The sequence below is a fragment of the Arvicanthis niloticus genome, chromosome 2, assembly GCF_011762505.2.
Source record: "Arvicanthis niloticus isolate mArvNil1 chromosome 2, mArvNil1.pat.X, whole genome shotgun sequence".
Classification (NCBI taxonomy): Eukaryota; Metazoa; Chordata; class Mammalia; order Rodentia; family Muridae; genus Arvicanthis; species Arvicanthis niloticus.
Window position 1 is genome coordinate 36,257,089 of NC_047659.1, and position 19,526 is coordinate 36,276,614.

A 19,526-nucleotide genomic window follows, 5' to 3' on the forward strand; every position below is an offset into this window, starting at 1 on the left:
TGAGAAAAGAGAAACATGACAAGAGGGTGCATGCAAATTTTCTCAATATTATTAGTCTCCAGAGGTATACATATTAAAGTCAGCACCAAGGAACCCACAGCTGAAATTATAACATACATGTAACATTACATGGACTGAGCATATATCTTTATATATTTAAAACTATCTATGTAATAATTAAAGAAACGGAGATCATGAATTTGAGCGTGACATGTGGGAAGGGCGGGGGGGGCAGGAAAGAGAAGACAATGTAATTATGTCTAATTTCAAAAAACAAAAGAATTCAAAACCAAAGCCAGATGGATGTCATAATACATCTACTGTAATGATTTAAAATGTTCTTCAATGACACACTAAGCACTCTGACTTCGTGGTGTCAACTCTTACATGGTACTTGTAGAAGATAAATGTTATAGCCACTTTAGAAAGACACTTGCCAAATTTCAAAGTAAGCATATACTTAGAATATTCTCTAGCAATCCCCAGCCCAGGTATTTACCCAAGAGAAATAAAAACATGTGTAAACACAAGGGCTTGTAACTTGAACCCTTGTGATTGCCTCAAGCTAAAACATTCCCTCACCTGTCAGCCAGCGAATGATTACACAAGTTCTGGCATGGTCATAAAACAAAGTAGTACTAGTAAGATAAAAGAGTGAGCTACTATATAAATAATCATATAAATGTTTTAAAAGAATTATGAAAGACACACGCCACAAAAGCATGTATGACTTCATTTACATAAAAGTCCAGAAACAGTAAACAGTGGCAGAGAGCAGGGCCCGCCTTCCAGGGTGGAGATGGATGATCAAACACTCAAGAGAGGGTCTAACCTGGGGTTACATGAGAACCCACAGGCTTTCTCTTTGTGCTAATTTACAATTTCATTCATTTCAAAGCCCAAACATGAACTGCAGAGGATAAACTAAATTTGTCTGCTTATCATATTCGTGTTCCAGTGTTAATAGAATTCTGGAGTTTTGCAACACAGTAAGAAAAGTAACGCAAAGCAAGAATTTACTGTCTAAATGTCCAAATCATCTCAGAACGCTCTAAAAGTCCTTGTAGACTTTTATAAAAATTAACTCTTTAAAATTTTGTACAATGTATTTTGGCCATCTTAACTTCCCGTCAGCAACTAATCTCAGATCCACCCAACTCCCTAGCCATCCACATAGTTTTAAAAACCAATTGTTAACAAATACTTGAGGTTATTACTGCAGGTAAACTATACCTAAGAAAGCAACAAAAGTGAGAAGCTTTGTTTAACCACCTTCATCGCTAGGTGAGAGAGATGAATTGCACGTGACTAAGCAAGGAGGTGGAGACAGTCAGGAGGAACTGCAAAGACACAAGAGGGAGGGCTTGGTGCCGTCTACTTAAATGACAGAGGGCCAGAAAGAAGATATACCACCTTTTAAAATAGCTTTATTTTGAAAGCAGAACCACTGGGATTAATATGTGGGTGTGGAGGAAAAAAATCATGGTTGAAGTCACTGGACTTCCGGAACAGTGGCTCTACTATGTAAATGAATGGGGAAGAATAGAAGAGAAACTGGTTTTAGTAGGAAATGGAAACTTCTGGTTTGGGTTTGTTGTGGTTGAGATGTATATAAAGCATTTATACAAAATGTACAATTAAGATGTGAGAACATTTGGACAGTTTTTCATTCGGTTTTCATTAAGTTTGGACACTTAAACAAAGACAATCGAGATAAAAGACTTCAGACCCAAGACCTAGGAAAATTCAGTAAGGAAACTAAATCAAAGGAAAACAAACAAACAAATGAGGAAAAATAGTAAAAAAAAACTAAGAGGGGCATAACGGAGCCTAAGAGGCAAGCAAAGATTGGTCAGTAGTCAGCTGCTAGGAAGGCCAGGAAGGAAGGTCTGTGCTGGCAGAGTCTGTGCTGGGAGCAGGACAGCTCTGAAGGCAGAGCAGAGAATGTGCTGTGCTGTCTCTCTGAGAAAGCAGGACGCAGGAACTTTAGCAGAAAATAGAGTAAGAGTCACGTGGTATTCGAGAAAAGAAGGGTTGGGAACACACTGGTTAAGTAGGTGATGTAGGGGCCCTTCACACCCACAGACATGCTCAGTAACGATACTGCAGAGCAAAAATGAAGTTCTTGAAAACTCTCAGTAATCATTGTACAGGAGACCACAAGTATTTGCCTCCTAGAAGACTGAAAAGCTGTGTCTTTGAGTTTGGCACTTATTACACTTCATTTTCATACACAATGATTACAAGGGAATCTTCTAAGTAAGTACATGTAAGTTTGCTTCTCTTCCCCTCTTCTCACCTCCTCCTGCTCCTCTTCCATCTCACCCTTCTCACTTCAGGACTGGGATTGAACCCTTACATTTTCCAAGCACACACCCCACCCATGAACTACATTACTGGGCCTTTTAAATTCTGACAGTTGCAGGCTGTCTGGGCTGTCTTCCTTGAACTTACTATGTACTACAAGCAAGCCTCCTCTTTGTAATCTTTCTGTCTCAAACTCTGGGCCCAGGCAACTATTTGCTTATTTGGGAAAGGGCTGGAGGGATGGCTAGAGTCTACTGGACTGCAGGTAAGGTGAGACAATCATGAGGCTAGCAGTTGTAAAGTGACGTGAACTGAATCAGAGGTAAGCTCCTTAACAAGCCAATTAGGCAGCAATGTTCTAAGAGTCACGGGAGCCAGTTACTCAATAGTTTTCAAAGTACCTGATTGATTAGTTTGATGAAATTTTAGTCTACTTCCAATACTCTTAGTGATTTGTGTTATCTTTATCAGACCTGACACATATTATAACCAAAGCTCAACAGGTGAGAAGTCTAAAACCCAAAGCCCGAGCTCAGTCTGTCTCATTGTCCTGGTACCTAACAGTCATGAACTTTTCTAAGGAGTAGAAAGGAGAAGGGTGGTGTTCCCTCCCACTCGTGCCAGAACCACAATGAGACTATGGGACTATCGTGAGGCAGGGACTTGGGAACTCCGATGGGAGAGCTATATCATTAATAGACGAGTGTTCTCATGAAAAGAGAGTAAAAGAACTATGTTCTGCAGCTACTGCCTCCCAACGCCTACACACACAGGACTCAAGAAACAAAGGGAATTTACAGGGTTCAGAGTTCTCCTGAGACTTAAAGGATTCATAAAACTCCTCCAGAAGATAATAAAAGCAGCAGTGATAGGGAGAATAGAATCTCCAGTACTCAGAGTTGCCAACAAGTTGTGCACAAAGGATTCGGCTTTCAAGAATTATCATCATGCTAGTGTGGGGGACTTTGATGGTGCAGGAGCTACCGAGTCAGCCATGTTCCTATAATAACGCTTCACCCACACTCCTACAAGCAACCCAAATATGTTCCACTGGGCTAAAGATAGGTGGAATTGTTTCTTGGGTCTGCTGTTGCTCCCCTCTCTGGGGTGGACAGATGTTTGTTTATTGAGCCACAGGAACAGTCATACACTACCACCTTCTTACTTTTCTTGAGCGCCTGAACCTTATTCCACTGGAAAAGCTATACAACAAACTGTCTTGCTTTTGATTTTTTCCTACTATGAGAAAGGACACATCAAGAACGTACAAGCTCTAAGGAAAAAGCTTTCAATGCTGTAGGTCAGATACAGCTTGTCCGCTAAAATTCCATATGTTGAGAGTTCAGTCCTCAATATGTTAAAAAGAGGTTCGTCTTTAAGATGTAGAGGCTAATGGAGACAATTAGGCCACCATCAAAAGTGATTAATTAGTTCTCAAAAACACGTTAGGTTTTGTGGACAGTAGACTGGTATAAAGCAATGCTGCACCATGTGTTTGGTCCTTCTCCAAATGACTGTCTCCCTGTCTGTCTCCCTGCCATGTTTGTTGTAAGTCAGGGCCATTCACCAGATAATACCATAATGTTTAGAATTTAGGATCAGAATGAAATGCCATGTAAGTCTCTTTTCATAGAAAATACTTTAAAAGGTATTGAGCTAATACCATGTAATAGTAACACCAAAACAGACTTAAGACACTTACCAGACACTGAGTCAGGCGATATCTTGATCTTGGACTTCCCAGCTTCAAGAACTGTAAACACAAATTTTAGTACAGATAAATTACCAACTATGTGGTGTTTTGTTATAGTAGCCAGATTAGACTAAGCCAAGAAATAAGTCAAATCTTAAATATATATGCTTAGCCTTGGATACAAAGCAAGACTTCTTCAGTAAGAAACAAAAGCAACCAGAAGTAAAACCATTTAAACTGACTCCATCAAAGTTGGAAGTTTTATTATCAAAAGATAATGCACAATGAACAAATATATATACATATCAGATGGTGAAAAGGTGTCTCCACACATGTAGTTAAAAGGCATTTCATATCTAAAATTCACAAATACTCAAGGAAAAAATTTGACTCATTAGAAATATGATCCAAAGCCCTAAGCAGTCATTAAAAAAAGAAACCCAGAAGCTAAAAGTCTTAGAAAAACCTGAAAAGGCACCTCAATTACGCACTGCTCCGCTGACCAAAATTACCTCCAGCTCTGAGGGTGCCAGGTGCTGGGCATAAGGAGAGTAATGCACAGCTGTCAGGAAAAGTGAGACCACGGGAATCAGAAGAATATGCTGAGATGGATCAGTTTCTACACATAATGATGTCCTTAACAGCATTATTTATAATGGGCAAAAACTGGAAATACTAAAATGTTCTACCAATAATAACACAGAATATAAATAAACAGACTAATGGCATATGACAAACATAAAGATAACCTAGTCCTGTATCCTTACAAATACATCTCTCCTCGTCACATCTCTCATTACATCACCCTTCAATAAACATGCCAAGTCATGTCAGGGCTTCTCTTTCTCTATATTCCTCCATGCAGTCTTCCTATCCCAGATAAATCTGTTACCCGCCGTCTCTGAGCCTTGTTTCTTGCCCCATTTCCAGTACTCCTCAACCTGGACCCTCATCATTTTACAGCTGAATAAATATAAGTATCTAGCTACGGATGTTAATATAAATGGAAGGCCCTCTTCATCTCTGGTTGCATTCTTCTTACAAACTGACACACCCTGCCAGGAGTGTTACCTGAGAGCACTGTCACTATACCAAACGATTCTTATTGGATAAAAGATAAGAAAAAAATGATGGCTACAATTTACTAGGCATCAACTATACGTCAGTCATTACTTCATTTATCATAATACTTAAAGCAGCTGCTAATCCTGCTGTACAAATGAGACAAGTGAACCTTACGAAAAGGTAATTCACAAAGCTAATAAGTGGACAAGCCAAGGTTTGATCTCCCAGTGTTTGACTGTAAAGTCCTTGCCTTTAATCATTACATTATTCTGCATCAACTCTTGTGCATGCATATTAGGTTCTAAGTATCCTGTCATGGCCGACTCCCAGCGTGGCCTCCTTCCTGCCTCTCCTCTATAAAGCCACAGACCTATGACCACACCAGCTTTCCTTCCCTTTTTCCTAATGGAACCCCCATTTTATTAAAGACCATAATAAGGTTAAACCCACACTTCCTGTCCTTCCCTGAAGCCAAGGCTATCACTCACACAACTCTGGAGAGATTAAGTGAAAATCTCTAGGTGGGGCTTCTGAGAAAAGCATTCACTCTCTTGGCATGCAACTCTGGCTCACCTCATTCCCCTGGCTGTCTGAAGAGCTGTTCTGTCTAGATAGACATTCCTCAGGAAGCTGTGAGGTACACAGTCGAGACAACGGCCTCACACTTCCAGAGGCAGACTTAAAACCAGGAGCCTCAGGATCTGAGGATGATATGTTTCCATGCTTTCCCATCATAGTTAAACATTCCTACCTAACATACATACATTTGTGTGTGTGTGTGTGTGTGTGTGTGTGTGTGTGTGTGTAACATAGTACTGAGAACTAAATCAACACAGCAGTTTCCTCATATACACTGTCCTGGCTCACATTTGTAGGGACTGAGATAATGATGTGTTCATTTAATGATAAGCATGCCTAGTGTGTCCTTAACAACAGCCTTAGTTTATCAGTTTTACAGATTCTGCTGTTGATTTCAGATTTGTTTGAAGGGATCTACCTGAAAAATGGACAAAAAGAAAAAGCAGTAGACTATGGTACAAATTAAGTCAAACAGTTAAAAATCTCAAATAAATGTACTCTGTAAGGTTGACTTATGCCATTATGTTAAATGTCATTCTCTCAGCTTTTCCTTGGAGTCAGTATGTAGGTAGGCATCTGCGTGTCTGTGGGCCTGACTATGGTGTGCATTAAGTGCTGTTCTATACAAAAGCTCTCATGACAAGTATCTGCCACGATCAGGGCAGAGAAAAGGTAGTTCAGCATTGTTTTCCATTCCTGGCAAATGAACTTCTGTATAAGTACTAGGACGAGTGTGGGAGTGAGTGCTCCTGTCGGCCTGCCTCTTACTCATTCCAATCTCTGTTGTGTACTCACTGCTTATTAGACGTGACGTCTCATGCCCCGAATCCCAGCACTTAGACCAAGGGGAAGGAGTCTAAGCTACATCAGCAACACCAGGCTAATACCATTAGACACTGTTTAAGAACATCTTCCTTCAGTGAAGAGCTTTTTATTTTTTTAGAGCCTATCTTTTATTAACACATTAGTTAGCTGATTTTATTTAACACACCCAATTTATTCAGCATTTTGGTGAGCACTGTCCAAATTATTTTTTAGGAAAAGGTGGAGTTTGGGAGGGGGGTTTTGTTTATTTGCTTCTTTGTTTTGGTTTTTGAAGACAGGGTTTCTCTGTGTGTATGGCCCTGGCTCTTCTGGAATTCACTCTGTAGACCACGCTGGTCTCAAACTCAAGTGGTTTATTTAAAAAAAAAAAAAAAAAGTTCCTTCATGGAAAAGAAATGATACTTTTTTCACAAAATCAATAAAACACATATATGTCAATAGCCTTAATTGTTCTCATTGCAATGATACTTTTTTTGTCCCAATTATGGCAATCAAATTAAAGGTTCCATTGGTTTTAAGCATCTCTAAATGTTATCGCTCCAAGTCCCAAGAAGGCAAGGCATTGGCTCTCTTGACCTAAGCTACTTTTCAGGACTGTACTTAAAATGAACAACTTTAGGTGGTTTAGAAAACAGAACAACCCCCTGCACATCCTTAAAGAGGATACCTATTTGACTCCTGATTAAAATGGTGTTCTCAAGCATGGTGCTCCAGAGCTGTCTCACAGTCCCACTCCATCACTGTCTTAGGATGTCAGAGGGAAGTCGTGCCACACCACGCTCCTGTTGTTGACTGTGCCTCTGACCCAGGAGTTTCACTGCTCTGTCAGGATCCATAATAGCAACAGCCTAAGTTATGAGTGAGTATAATTTCAGAGCTAGGGAAGGAATCGATTCAACAGAAAATAGTTGTTTAAGGTCTGAAAGCAAACTCCACATATATTCTTTAGAGCATAAAGGAATTTGTATGAGGACTGTCAGTGATTAAGATGACAAAGAAATAAACTTTAGGATAACGTTTGAAACAGCAGAATGCTGTCAAAGAACCCATGAAAGAATTTTTGAGGTTTTGCTAGTTTAAAGATGACAGTTGTTTTATTGTTCTCTATAGATCAAAAACATTGAGATCAAACTGTTTTAAGATACAGGGTGAAACCCCTTGTCATGCCATGATTTTATTTTTAAATAAAAAGAATTATCAGATAACACATGGGCTAATGCAATGACTCAACTAAGACAAGAAAACAGATGAGACTGAACTATGTAGAACAGGATCTTCTAAAGCATCTTTGGGTGGGAAGACCACAAACAGCTGGTCTGTCCACACATATGTATACCTGTATTTTGCCAAGCTAGAGTTGAACCAAAGGCTTCAACACTGAGATTTAGAGAGCCCTCAGCCCAAACCTCTTCACTGTAAAGAGGAAGTACAGTATTATAAATGTCAAAAGCAAAAAACTGTCAGTACCAAGGGCTTCTCTCTTTGTTCCCTCTTCCATGGCACTGAGACACTACACTTACATATCCATAAACATGGTTATCATGAAGCTAAGACTAAACTCTTGGGGAAAAGTTACAAGGAACAGGAGTAATCAGGACTGTCCCAGAGTAAAATCTAGATGAAGCAAAAAGACCCCACATTCATCCCAGCAATTATCCAACAGGTCAGAAGAACAATATGTTACTCAGAACTCAAGTGTTACACATAAATACAGACCCTGAAAGGAGAGGTCTCTAAAGTCAAGTTTAAAGGATACTCACCACATGGGCTGGCTGTAGAGCTAAGTGAAGCAGCTCCCGTGGAAAGGCTGCTCTTTGAAACTGCTGAAGCCACAGAAGGAGCAGAAGACGACGTCGGTGTAGTGGAGGAGGCTGGTGAGGATGGCAACCGTTCTCCAGACTCCATATCTATGATAGAAGAAAAACACTGTATTAGGCAGAATTACTTAAAAGAATTAGACATGTTTATACATTTTGCCTACTTTTAAAAAGTCTCGTATCAATTTAGAAATGAAAGATGAAACATGAACAAAATAGTCCTATGGCTTGAAACACACCCAACTTCATTTTAAGGCTTAAGTCCTTAGTGTGAGAGTAGGAGGTGGGGCCTAGAAGATTCTAAGTCCTCAATGCCTTTCTCACAGAACAGGCAAGAATGAGCAAATAATCTTATTCTTATAAAAATATACCCCTCCTTTTTTTAGTGTAGTAGGTGGCTCTACAGGGAGGCCACCTCACATGGTGAGCTGCTCAGATTTCCTATTTCTTAGGCTTCAGAACTCTCAACTTTATAAATCATTCAGTCCTAGATATTGTAGCAATAGAACATGAACTGAGATGAACATTTGTGAACCAGTGTTAATTTTGTTTGTGAGACAGGGCTGTGCCCAAGCTGGTTTTGAACTCTCCTCCCCACCCCAGTCTCACAGTTGGGACTACAGGCATGTGTTCCTGCAACTCAGCTTGAAGCAAACTAAATTCTAGGTGCACTAGATCCTTTAATGAATCGCACGGTTTCTGCATCTACAAAATGGCCTAATTTTATGCAAGTGTGTGAGGTCATCAACTTGGGAAAAATTAATACTCTTATTCTTCTCAAGATTCTTCATCATCTCACCAGCAACCTGATTCTGTATTATTGTGAAGCAGTGGTTCACAACCTGTGGGATGTGACCTTCTTTTGGTATGTGGGGGGACTGCATATCAGATATCCTGCATATCAGATATTTACATTATAACTCATAAGTCACAAAATTACAGTTATGAAGTAACAGTGAAATAACTTTATGGGTGGGGGGTTTACCTTAACATGAGGAACTGTATTAAAGGTCACATTAGGAAAGTTGACAACCACCGTGGTAAAGGAAGAAGGCACCAGAAGCTGAGTGTGGATGTATATGCTTATAAATTCAAATACTCAGGGGACTGAGATGGGGGTTCACTAGTTAAAGGCAAGCCTGAGCAACACTGGGAAATCCTCTATAACGAGGAAGGACAGTAGAGAAAGAAATGGAGGGAGGCTGAGAGGGCGAGAAAAGAAAAAAATATCAATCTGAACAAACTTCATCTTCTAACTCTAGACAAAAGCATCCTTATGTCAGGATGGCTCAGTAATTTCCAGAATAGAGGAGAGAGAGAAAGAGAGAGAGATAGAGAGAGAGAGAGAGAGAGAGAGAGAGAGAGAGAGAGAGAGAGAGAGAGAGAGAAAGAAGAAGAAGGAGGAGGAGGAGGAGGAGGAGGAGGAGGAGAGAGGGAGAGAGAGGAGGAGGAGAGAGAGAGAGAGAGAGAAGGAAGAGGAGAGAGAGAGAGAGAGAGAAAATGAATGAATGAGATGAGAATGAGAATGCTGGAAGAGTGCCTCTTTAGAGTTTTATTAGAGCCAAGTTTCCACTATGGTTTCAATGGCCCTAGTTTGAACTGTTTGTTTATAATGACCAAATCACTTCTTAGCATCCTTATGAATGCAATTTGCTGCTGTAGGTTAAATCTAACATAGATTACAATTTCACTGAAATGGTGATATTCAAACATGAGGACCTAACAGACCATGGCCACTTTAATGAGAATCACAAAGTTTACATACTAAGCAACAGGAAGTAAAAAGATAGTGTTCATCTATTAGAGAATTTACGATCCGTCGCATGTAAGCTCTCACCTATAACCTTGTTAGAAAAAGGTTCTGTATTATATGCTATCGTCAATTCACACAGATACATATTTTCTTGAAAAAGCTGTTCAATTACATCTTGAAATTTAGAGTACTTAAATACAAGGTTAATGTATCAAGTGAATTCATAAGTACATACATTTTTTTTCTTGATAGGAAAAACATCACACAAAGGAAGGGTAATCTTGTGGCACTCTTAAGCATTTTGAATGAGACTACTTTAAAAAGCTTCCTATACAATTCAATAGCCACTCTTCAAATCCCAGTGCTGCTGTCAATCACCTCCTTAATGCAAGTAGTATGGTATGTATCTCATGTTATTATAGAATCTTTGTTTTCAGTGTATGTCTAGGAAAAAGACAGAGGTGCTAATGATGGCTAAATCAACTAACGTTTAAGAGCTGGTTTGGGTCAAATACAGAAAAAATGGCCTCTAAGGTATATGGCCAAGGCCTATGGCTAACACCTTCTTCAAAAATTATTTTTCATCAATTCTAAATTTGTTTTAAATAATTTGTTTTTATTTTACGTTTGCCTCCATGTGTGTCAGATGTCAGATCTTAAGGTTACAAATAGTTTTGTGCTGCCACGTGGGTGCTGGGAATTGAACCTCTGTCCTTCTGGAAAAGCAATCAGTGCTCTTAAGTACTGAGCCATCTCTTCAGCCCACCAATTCTCATTTCAAAAAAAGCAAGCAAGCAAGCAAGCAAGCAAGCAAACAACAAATGAGTTGTTTACCTAGAAAGACTTTAGTAATAAAACAGATTATTCTGGACCAATTTTAAAACAATTGTTTTCTGTGTGCAAAAGTGTGAGCCTTGGAGTTCATTAGCTGTGGTACTGAAAACATTACATAGTCTCTGAGTTAGTTTTATGAAGTAACATAAAGATGTTGAGATCAAAGAAGAAAATGCACATGGATGCTGATGGTCTAACATTCATCACTGTTAGCAGGGATCTAGGTTTCTGGTTTTTGTTTCGTTTTTTGTTTGTTTGTTTTGGGGTTGTTTTTTTTTTTTTCCGAGACAGGGTTTCTCTGTGTAGCCCTGGCTGTCCTGGAACTCACTCTGTAGACCAGGCTGGCCTTGAACTCAGAAATCCACCTGCCTCTGCCTCTGCCTCTGCCTCCCAAGTGCTGGGTTTAAAGGCGTGTGCCACCACCTCCCGGCGGTTTTTGTTTCGTTTGTTTTGGTTTTTTACATGAGGTCTCACAGCAGAGACCGGCTGACCTTCAACTCCTGGCAATCTTCTAGCCTCAGCCTTCCAAGACTGGGACTATGGGTGTGAACCACCATGCCCAGCCTGGCTTGTCTTAATAAGCAAAAATTTGTTTATATAATTACCATTGAATATAGGTGAGAATAAAAAGAAACCAAAGGGATATTCAGAGTGCTTGTGTCAAAATGCACAGTAGTATTCACAGGTTCATATCTATCCGTGTCATGCTCTTATGTTGTTTAGCCAGACAGATGCTGGCTGTGTTAGCCCCATGGGCTAGGCAGACAGGCTACAGAGGGGCCTGTTGTACTTTTCTGCAATATCATCCCTTTTCCTTCCAAGTGAACAACAGCTCATAGTTGTCTTTATAGAGAGACTTTTATTATAAAACTTTTCAAATAAGTAATAATACAAACACAGATGATAAAATAGTCTGTTGTCAAAAGTATTCAATGAAGTATTCACACTACTTAAGAATCAGTAAAATTAACTCATTCAAGTAATTTAAGAAAAACTTGTTAGGACAAAACCACCCAGATGTATAGGAGCAGCCTACTTTCAGATTTTACTAGGGCAGAGCATCCATCTGTCTCTGCTCCTGTAACAGCCTGCCTTCCATTCTGAGTCTGCTTTAAGAACATCCTTTTCATTGGGATTCGAACCATTACCAATCAACATTTCTTTCTGTCTAAACACTAGCCTATAAAATCACAAGATTAAGGTGAATGCACTATGCGAACATCATTTTCCTCCCTAGCATATTCTCCTGGGGTAAATTATAAAAACACATATAGGTGCATCTTTTGAGATTATCGATAAGATACATGTCTTCACAGGTGTACTTGAGCACAACAGTACCCATGGATGTCAAATGTTTACCTTAGTAACCTTGTTTGAGAAGGGTTCCTCACTGAACCTGAAGCTGAGCAAATTGGCTAGACTGGCTGGCCAGTGAACCCTCAGAATCTGTCTTTGTCCCCTAGCCCCAGCCACACTCTGGAGTAACAGACACATGTTGCTAGGACCAAGCCCCTAAGTGGATACTGGCATCCAAGCTCAGGCATGTCCACAGCAAGCACTCTGCCAAGGGAGTTTTCTCCATGGCCCAAAGGCATGCCATGCGAAATTACAGGTTTCTGATAAATCTTTCAAAAATTTACTTGAGACCTCAAGAGGCCTGAAAATGAGAAAATAATCCAAAAGCAAATCACTGGCATTTATATTTATTACTCAATAAATAATCTATTCAGAGAGTATCCTTTCTATCCAAAAGATTAAGCACTCCTTTGAAGGAAAATATTTGTAGGCAAGACGTTATCCTAGACAAATAGATATATGAGAATAATAACAAAGGATTAGAACATGTCTGTAGATACAATCAATCTATGGGTTTAAGCTCAGAGATTTCTAACAAAGATACAAAGATTTGAAAGATAAAGACAGACAATATCTGATTAACTAATCCAAACACAAGAGACTCCAAAGAACAAACAAAAGACTAAAGCTTTGTTCAACTAAGAAATACAACTAAATTTTTAACAGAAATAGTCATGGCTGTTTTAGAAAATAGCACCAACCTATGTGTGCAATAATAAAGCAATGTATCTAATGGAAGTTGTTTAATCCTATATCAAATATGTACACAATTTAAGAGATGAACTAAAATAAATATTCCACTTCTCTCATGGGAAACAGGCAGGGTCTCCTTTGTGCTCAGGAAAAGGGAATGGAGATAGTGCCCAATGCATGCATGTTGGCAGAATGTGTCTAGAAAAAAAAACGAGAAACTGCTAACTATAGGAAAAGAACCAGAGGCTTGGTGTCCAGGCTGAGGGAATTCACTTTCACTGTACATATTTTTATTCCATTTTAATGTTTTACCATGTTCTTGCATTGATGACAGTTAAATCAGTGAAAGAAGAATGGTTCATTGTTGCTGAAAAAGTCCTTTCCAAATATTCTATGGGAGATATAGTCTAGTACATTGAGGGGATCACATTAAGTAAGAAATGAAAATTAAGCAAAATACAATCAAAGAAACCTGTGGCTCTGCCAGAAAGAGTCCACAATTCAACCAGAAGGGAAAAGACCCACTGGTACAAGATGGCATAAATCTGAATGGACGTGGGGTTGGATGGGGTGCAAGTACAAATCAGACAGCAATGTTTATGTAATGGATCTTCAATCATGAAGCTGATCCCGCACACAAGCCATGACTCTGATGCTTCATATAGAGAGAAGACACAAACATGTCCATCTTTTGACCTATTAGATCCATTTTTTTTCTACTATGAATTTGAAGTTTGTCTACTTTTCTCCATCACCATAGCTACCACATTTATCTTCCATGTCACTAAGAGCGAAGATCCAGCAATCTCTTTTTTACTAATGGTGACTGCTTCCACATAGCTACAAAGTAGCAGTGACAGACTATGAGATCTATAACTTAGAGCATTATCTGACCCCGATGAGATTCCTAACCCTGTTTACAAGTGTACTTACATCTTGCTTACTAAAAACCCATTCTTCATACAGGAACTGTTGTTATACATATACTTACGGGGCTGGAGAAACGGTTCAGTGGTCACTGACTGCTCTAGAGGTTGTGAGTTCAATTCCCAGCAACCACATGGTGGTTCACAACCATCTGTAATGGGATCCAAATGCCCTTTTCCAGTGTATCTGAAGACAGTTATAGTGTACTTACAAAGATATATACTCAAATTAAACAATGACACTTAGAACCTTAAATCCTATAAAAACACTACAGTTACATGATATCACTGATATATGGTCCACAAAACCCTCCATTTGTAGGCACAACATTATAAACAGACACACAGACAGACCTGTGCACTATAGATAGACACACAGACAGATGGGGCTTATTAATACAGCAGTTTTGGCTACCAGGCAAGCCTTGGTAGAGCACGTAAAGGAGGTTTAAACACACGTATCATGGCAAACACTATGACTGCTGTCTTGAACAATCTTACCAAGAAGATTTAAAAATAAACAAGAAATGAGTTTTACTTTATTTTGCAGTTTGGGGCATATAACCCAGGGAGGGCCTCATGCATTGTGGGACAGCACCCTACTTCAAACCCTCATATCTAGTCCTAAAATGAAAACCGTATGGGTCTACTGTTTACTCTTTAATATTTCCAATTATACATATTTTTATTAATTTGAAAAGAATTAAAATGAACTCACCATTTCTAGGCGAGAGTTTGTTGAAGTAAATAAAGTAAATAAGTATATAAAGCTTAAGGCACAATTCAACAATGAAATAGGTTGGTATAAACAGAACTATAAATATAACAAATACAAGACTAGAAAAATCCTCAAAGAGAAATAAAAAAAAATCACATATGTGCATATATTTACTGTGAAATGTGTGTGGTGATAGGTGAATTTAAACATAACATCACTGTGGAAAACCACTGCCAGGGTCAACGCTGGCTCAACCTTCCTATCAATGCAATCACAACATTATTAGCTGAATGGTTTTGTACCAGGCTCTATGCTAAGTAATTTCATTATTTTAAATAAACTCCAAATGTAACTGTTAATTTTTATAATAGGTATAGAAAGGTTACGTAGCTTGCCATACAAAAATGTCTGAAGTGTGTGTCTATGACCAGTGTGGCTCACAGTTAACAGGCCGCGGTATCTGTACTTAGGTCTGGCTCGGGCTGCCTAGCTGAGCTGTGTGTGTTAACAACATAAGAGGAGGCACGGCCATGTAGCTCAGTGTGCAGAACTGCCTGCGCGTGCACTGCCTATGGCGGTAGTGCCATCAACTTTTTCCGCAAGAAACCTTTTGGTTACATCTGTGGTAGGACACAATTAGAATGCCGCATTCATTCTAGACACTAGTTTTCTTTGTTTGTTTGTTTGTTTGTTTAAAGACTATAAAAAGGGAAGCAGTGCAGGAAGTCAGCTCAATTAAAAAAAATAATTGGGGCGGGACTGTGGTTCAGTCATAAATCTTAGCTTAGCAAATAAATAACAAGAAAAGCCTAGAGGCATATAAAAGCCTCTGATATAGCCTTTTCTTCTAAAATACTTACAGTGGTCCATAAAACCTAACCATTAAAAAAAAAAAAAGAGCTGCTAACAGATCATAAAAATATTAGGACAATTTCAGAGAATAAAAAAACAAAGATTTGATTTAAAAAACTAATAATCTTATTTTCTTTCTAGTGGTACAAAGTGAAATAGAAAAGGAACATAAGTAACATGTAGAATGAGCTCCTTAAAAAAAATACATTTATTGATGCGATTATATATACAAATATTTACAGTCAAGCACTGGTGCCACACACCTTTAGTCCCAGCACTTGGGAGGCAGAATCAGGTAGATATCAGAGTTTGAGGCCAGCTTGGTCTCAGGATTAGTTCCAGGACAGCCAGGGCTACATAGAGAAACCCTGTGTTGAAAAACCATATATATATATATATATATATATATATATATATATATATATATATATAGAGAGAGAGAGAGAGAGAGAGAGAGAGAGAGATACAGATATGTATAGATAGATAGATAATGTATTAAGAAACAAACTGATTGAAAATACATAAGTTGAGAAGAATTCTCCAAAATGGTCACAGTGGTTTCTCAGAGCGATAAAATTATGAGTGCATGCTATTTCTTAATATATTCTTATGCTTTAGGTCTATTCCAATTTTATATTAAAAATATTACTTATGCATTACAGACAATAACTTTCTATATCTTAGGGAAGAAAAACAATGTTTTGTTTGATTGTTTTTTAATGTAGCACAGGGAAATGTCCTGTGATGATGACCAGATAAAATGTGTTCCTAAGAGACTTTAAGAGGACGGTTCAACCACATATCCAACAGTACCTCCTGGTTGGCTAGTGTTAGCATTCAGTGCACTCTCTCAGAATAGTTCCAAAGTACATAAATGATCATAAGCTCTAGAGCTTTCTTTTCAATCCCTATTAACAAAAAGAATCACAAAATGCCAAGGACACTAAACAATTTTCCACTAAAGGACCAGATGTATTTTCAAAAGCAGTCCATTATGTTGTTGGCCGGCAATATCATTGTTTAATAATCAATAGCATAGTTCAGAGCCAATTTCCTCCCAGCTTTTGCGAAACTTTCCTCTAGTAATGAATGGACATCTTGCCCTACCACAGCACCTGTTTGTCTGTTTGTTTGTTTTTTGTCTGTTTTTCTAGATAGGGTTTCTTTGTGTAGCCCTGGCTTTCCTGGAACTATATCAACTGCTTCTGCTGGGATTAAAGGCTCGCACCACCACTACCACACAGCCTTACCATACATTCTTAATTCTTACATAAGTTATCAAGAACAAATAAAAAATGGTATAGGTAAGATATACAAACACATATGCATATACATGGAACTTGTGCATGTGTGCACACACACACGCACACGCACACACACACACACACGGGGGGGCTCACTGAATTATTCAATAGCATTAAAAATTGAAGAGACATCAGTAGATTATCTAATCTAAAAAATGAGAACAGACATTTATCAGCAAAGACTTGACGACATGCGGGTGAATAACACAGGTTCCAACACTCTCAGTGATAGCCTAGGATGGAGAGGACAGAGGACACGGTGCTGATATCTTAAAGTATAGACAGAATGGCTGGATAGTTTGCATTTTTGGTTAAACATACAAACTTGATGATACAAGAAGCTGAGAAAACTTCAGACTGAATAAGCTCAAAGAAAAGCTGAACTCTAGACAGAAATACGGAATTTTCAATTAAATGTACACCTTTTACTAAGTGGATTCAAGCTTCACCATTCAGGAAAGGCTACTACTTTGGGGAGAGAACCAGAGAAATATCTATTTTGTTTTGTTTTGTTTTGTTCCTAGAAAGTAATGGAAGTGTTTCAATTAAACTACCATTTTCTCCTTGTTTGGTATTTTAGTGCATATCAGAGTATGATTTGTAACTTTTTCCGAAGTTTCAAAAAGACTAGGGATTAATATATAGCAAAACCTTTTTCTTAGTTCTTTTTGTGAATATTATGAATATTGTGAATACTTAGAGCTAAGCTTCATAGCAGAAAAAATTTGAATCAAAACAGATAAAACTATAAAAATGAAACCTATAAGTAAGGTAATCAAATCTCTCTCTTGTCATACTTTCTACTTTAAGCCTTAGGGTAAGCAGATTATTTCACAGAAAAGTCTATACTACAGCGGTCCAAAAACAGTGGCAGAATCCATTCACATACTAGAGTTTACTAATATGGATGTGTCTAATCTACCCATAACCAAAACTTACCAAAACGAATCAAATTCTCTCTATCTATTGCAGCCATCTGGTGCTGGAGAGAGCCACTATTAGTATCATATGTTATTCTTTCCGGTTTTGTTCTTGCCTGACTGGTCATCTAACCACCCCCCTTCTCCTCATCAACTAATCTTCAGGAAAGAATCGTTGTGATGGTGCAACCTTATTCCTCCTTACAGTGACAAAAGAACCACAAACGTCTTAGGCTGGGGCTCTTGTGCTGACCTTGGCAAAACTGCTGTGCTTTCTTTCCTTTCCCTGTCCGCATTGCTGGGCACTGAGCCCAGGGCCTTGTGCATGCTCAACTCACTAAGCTATGCCCTCAGCCCCTCAAAACTGCATATTCTCCAACCATACTAAGCCCATGGCTGAAGTCACCTACTGGCTCATGCACTCAATTCCTCAAACCTTACCTTAAGTGCTGTTGTACTGGTCTCTCATGTTCCCTACCCCTGTCTTACATACACATGTCAGATTTTCCCTGTCCCTCAAAACCAAGAGGAAGGGCACTGTGCCCACATCCTTGGTACAGTGACAACAGAAAGCAGAAAAAGTCAGACTTCGCCAGCAGTCACTGCACTGAGCACGTTTTATCTGACTACAGTTACAAACTTGGATGTAATCTGGATGCTTATATGAGTAGAAGCTGAGTTTGTAACATGTCTTAGCTAGTGTTTCTATTGCTATAAACATCATGACTAAAACCAACTTGGGGAGGAAGGGATTTACTTTGTCTTACAGTCTGTCACTGAGGGAAGTCAGGGCAGGAATTCAAGGCAGGAACTGAAGCAGAGGCCATGGAGGACTACTGTCTCCCAGCTTCCACCTCCTGTACTGCTCGGCCTGCTTCCTTACACTATCCAAGACCACCTATCCAGGGGTAGCACAGTCCCAAGTGGAATGGGTCCACACACACACACCAATCACTAATCAAACAAAACAAAAGACCAGAACTACCACAATCTTGCCCGAATGTAAATCTAGTAGACACTTTTCCTCAACTGAAGGCCAATCTGTTGGAGGCAATCTTCTTCCAACTCTCCTCTTTGCAGATGTCTCTAGTTTATGTCAAGGTAACATAAAAAGTAGCCAGTATATGCCTTATATTCTTCGGAACATTTTGCTCACAGTAATTGCTTCTTAGGTATGTGTGCTCTTAGTTATGCATCTTAAATAACTATTGTAATGGAGTAGAAAAGAGGAAGTGCGTTTACGAGTCTCCATAATCCTGTTTCCTGACTATAGGCATGCTGCTTCAAGCTCCTCTCACTGGGACCCCGAACACCATGGACCATTCTCCTTTCTCTCTTAATTGATGCTAGTCAAATTTATTATAACAAAAAAAAAAAAAAAAAAAAAGTAGCTAAGATATACTGTAACAATTTCTGCTGTTGTTATTATCAGGATGTAAAATCCTGACAGGGGAATTGGTATTCTCTCAAGTCTGTGAAAATGAATCAAAAGTAACTATACATTTTTAATAACACCACACCAACACGTTCAGTTCAAACTCAAAATATAAACTTCTATTTTATCAATTTTTATATCTACAGTCCTCATTTTTTAATCTGCCAAAAAATCTTGGTACACACACACATACACAAGCACACACACACACATTAGTTCTTGATACTTTTAGAGGTCAATCCATCACCACCTGTTAATGTCACAATCAGCAGCCAATAACTTCAGAATAACTGTAGCAACACTAACACAATAAACATAGTACTTTTGATCCCCAAAACATATTCCTTTTTAAAAATTTTATGAATATGAGTACACTGTTGCTCTCTTCAAAACACACCAGAAGAGAACATAGAATCCCATTACAGATGGTTGTGAGCCACCATGTGGTG

The 19,526-nt window shown here is 38.8% G+C and overlaps 1 protein-coding gene across 15 annotated transcripts in view; it reads right to left on the reverse strand.

Moving 5' to 3' along the window:
* Nucleotides 1-19,526, reverse strand: part of Baz2b (bromodomain adjacent to zinc finger domain 2B) — a 291,302-nt gene that overhangs the window by 90,005 nt on the left and 181,771 nt on the right. For all 15 annotated transcript variants that reach the window (XM_034494127.2, XM_076928795.1, XM_076928797.1 and 12 more), the window contains 2 exons: nt 8,230-8,376; nt 4,010-4,060 (listed from right to left, as the gene is read on the reverse strand). In XM_034494127.2, coding sequence (XP_034350018.1) covers nt 4,010-4,060; nt 8,230-8,374 — 196 coding nt within the window. In that variant the 5' untranslated portion in view covers nt 8,375-8,376. The remainder of the gene's footprint in view (nt 1-4,009; nt 4,061-8,229; nt 8,377-19,526) is intronic.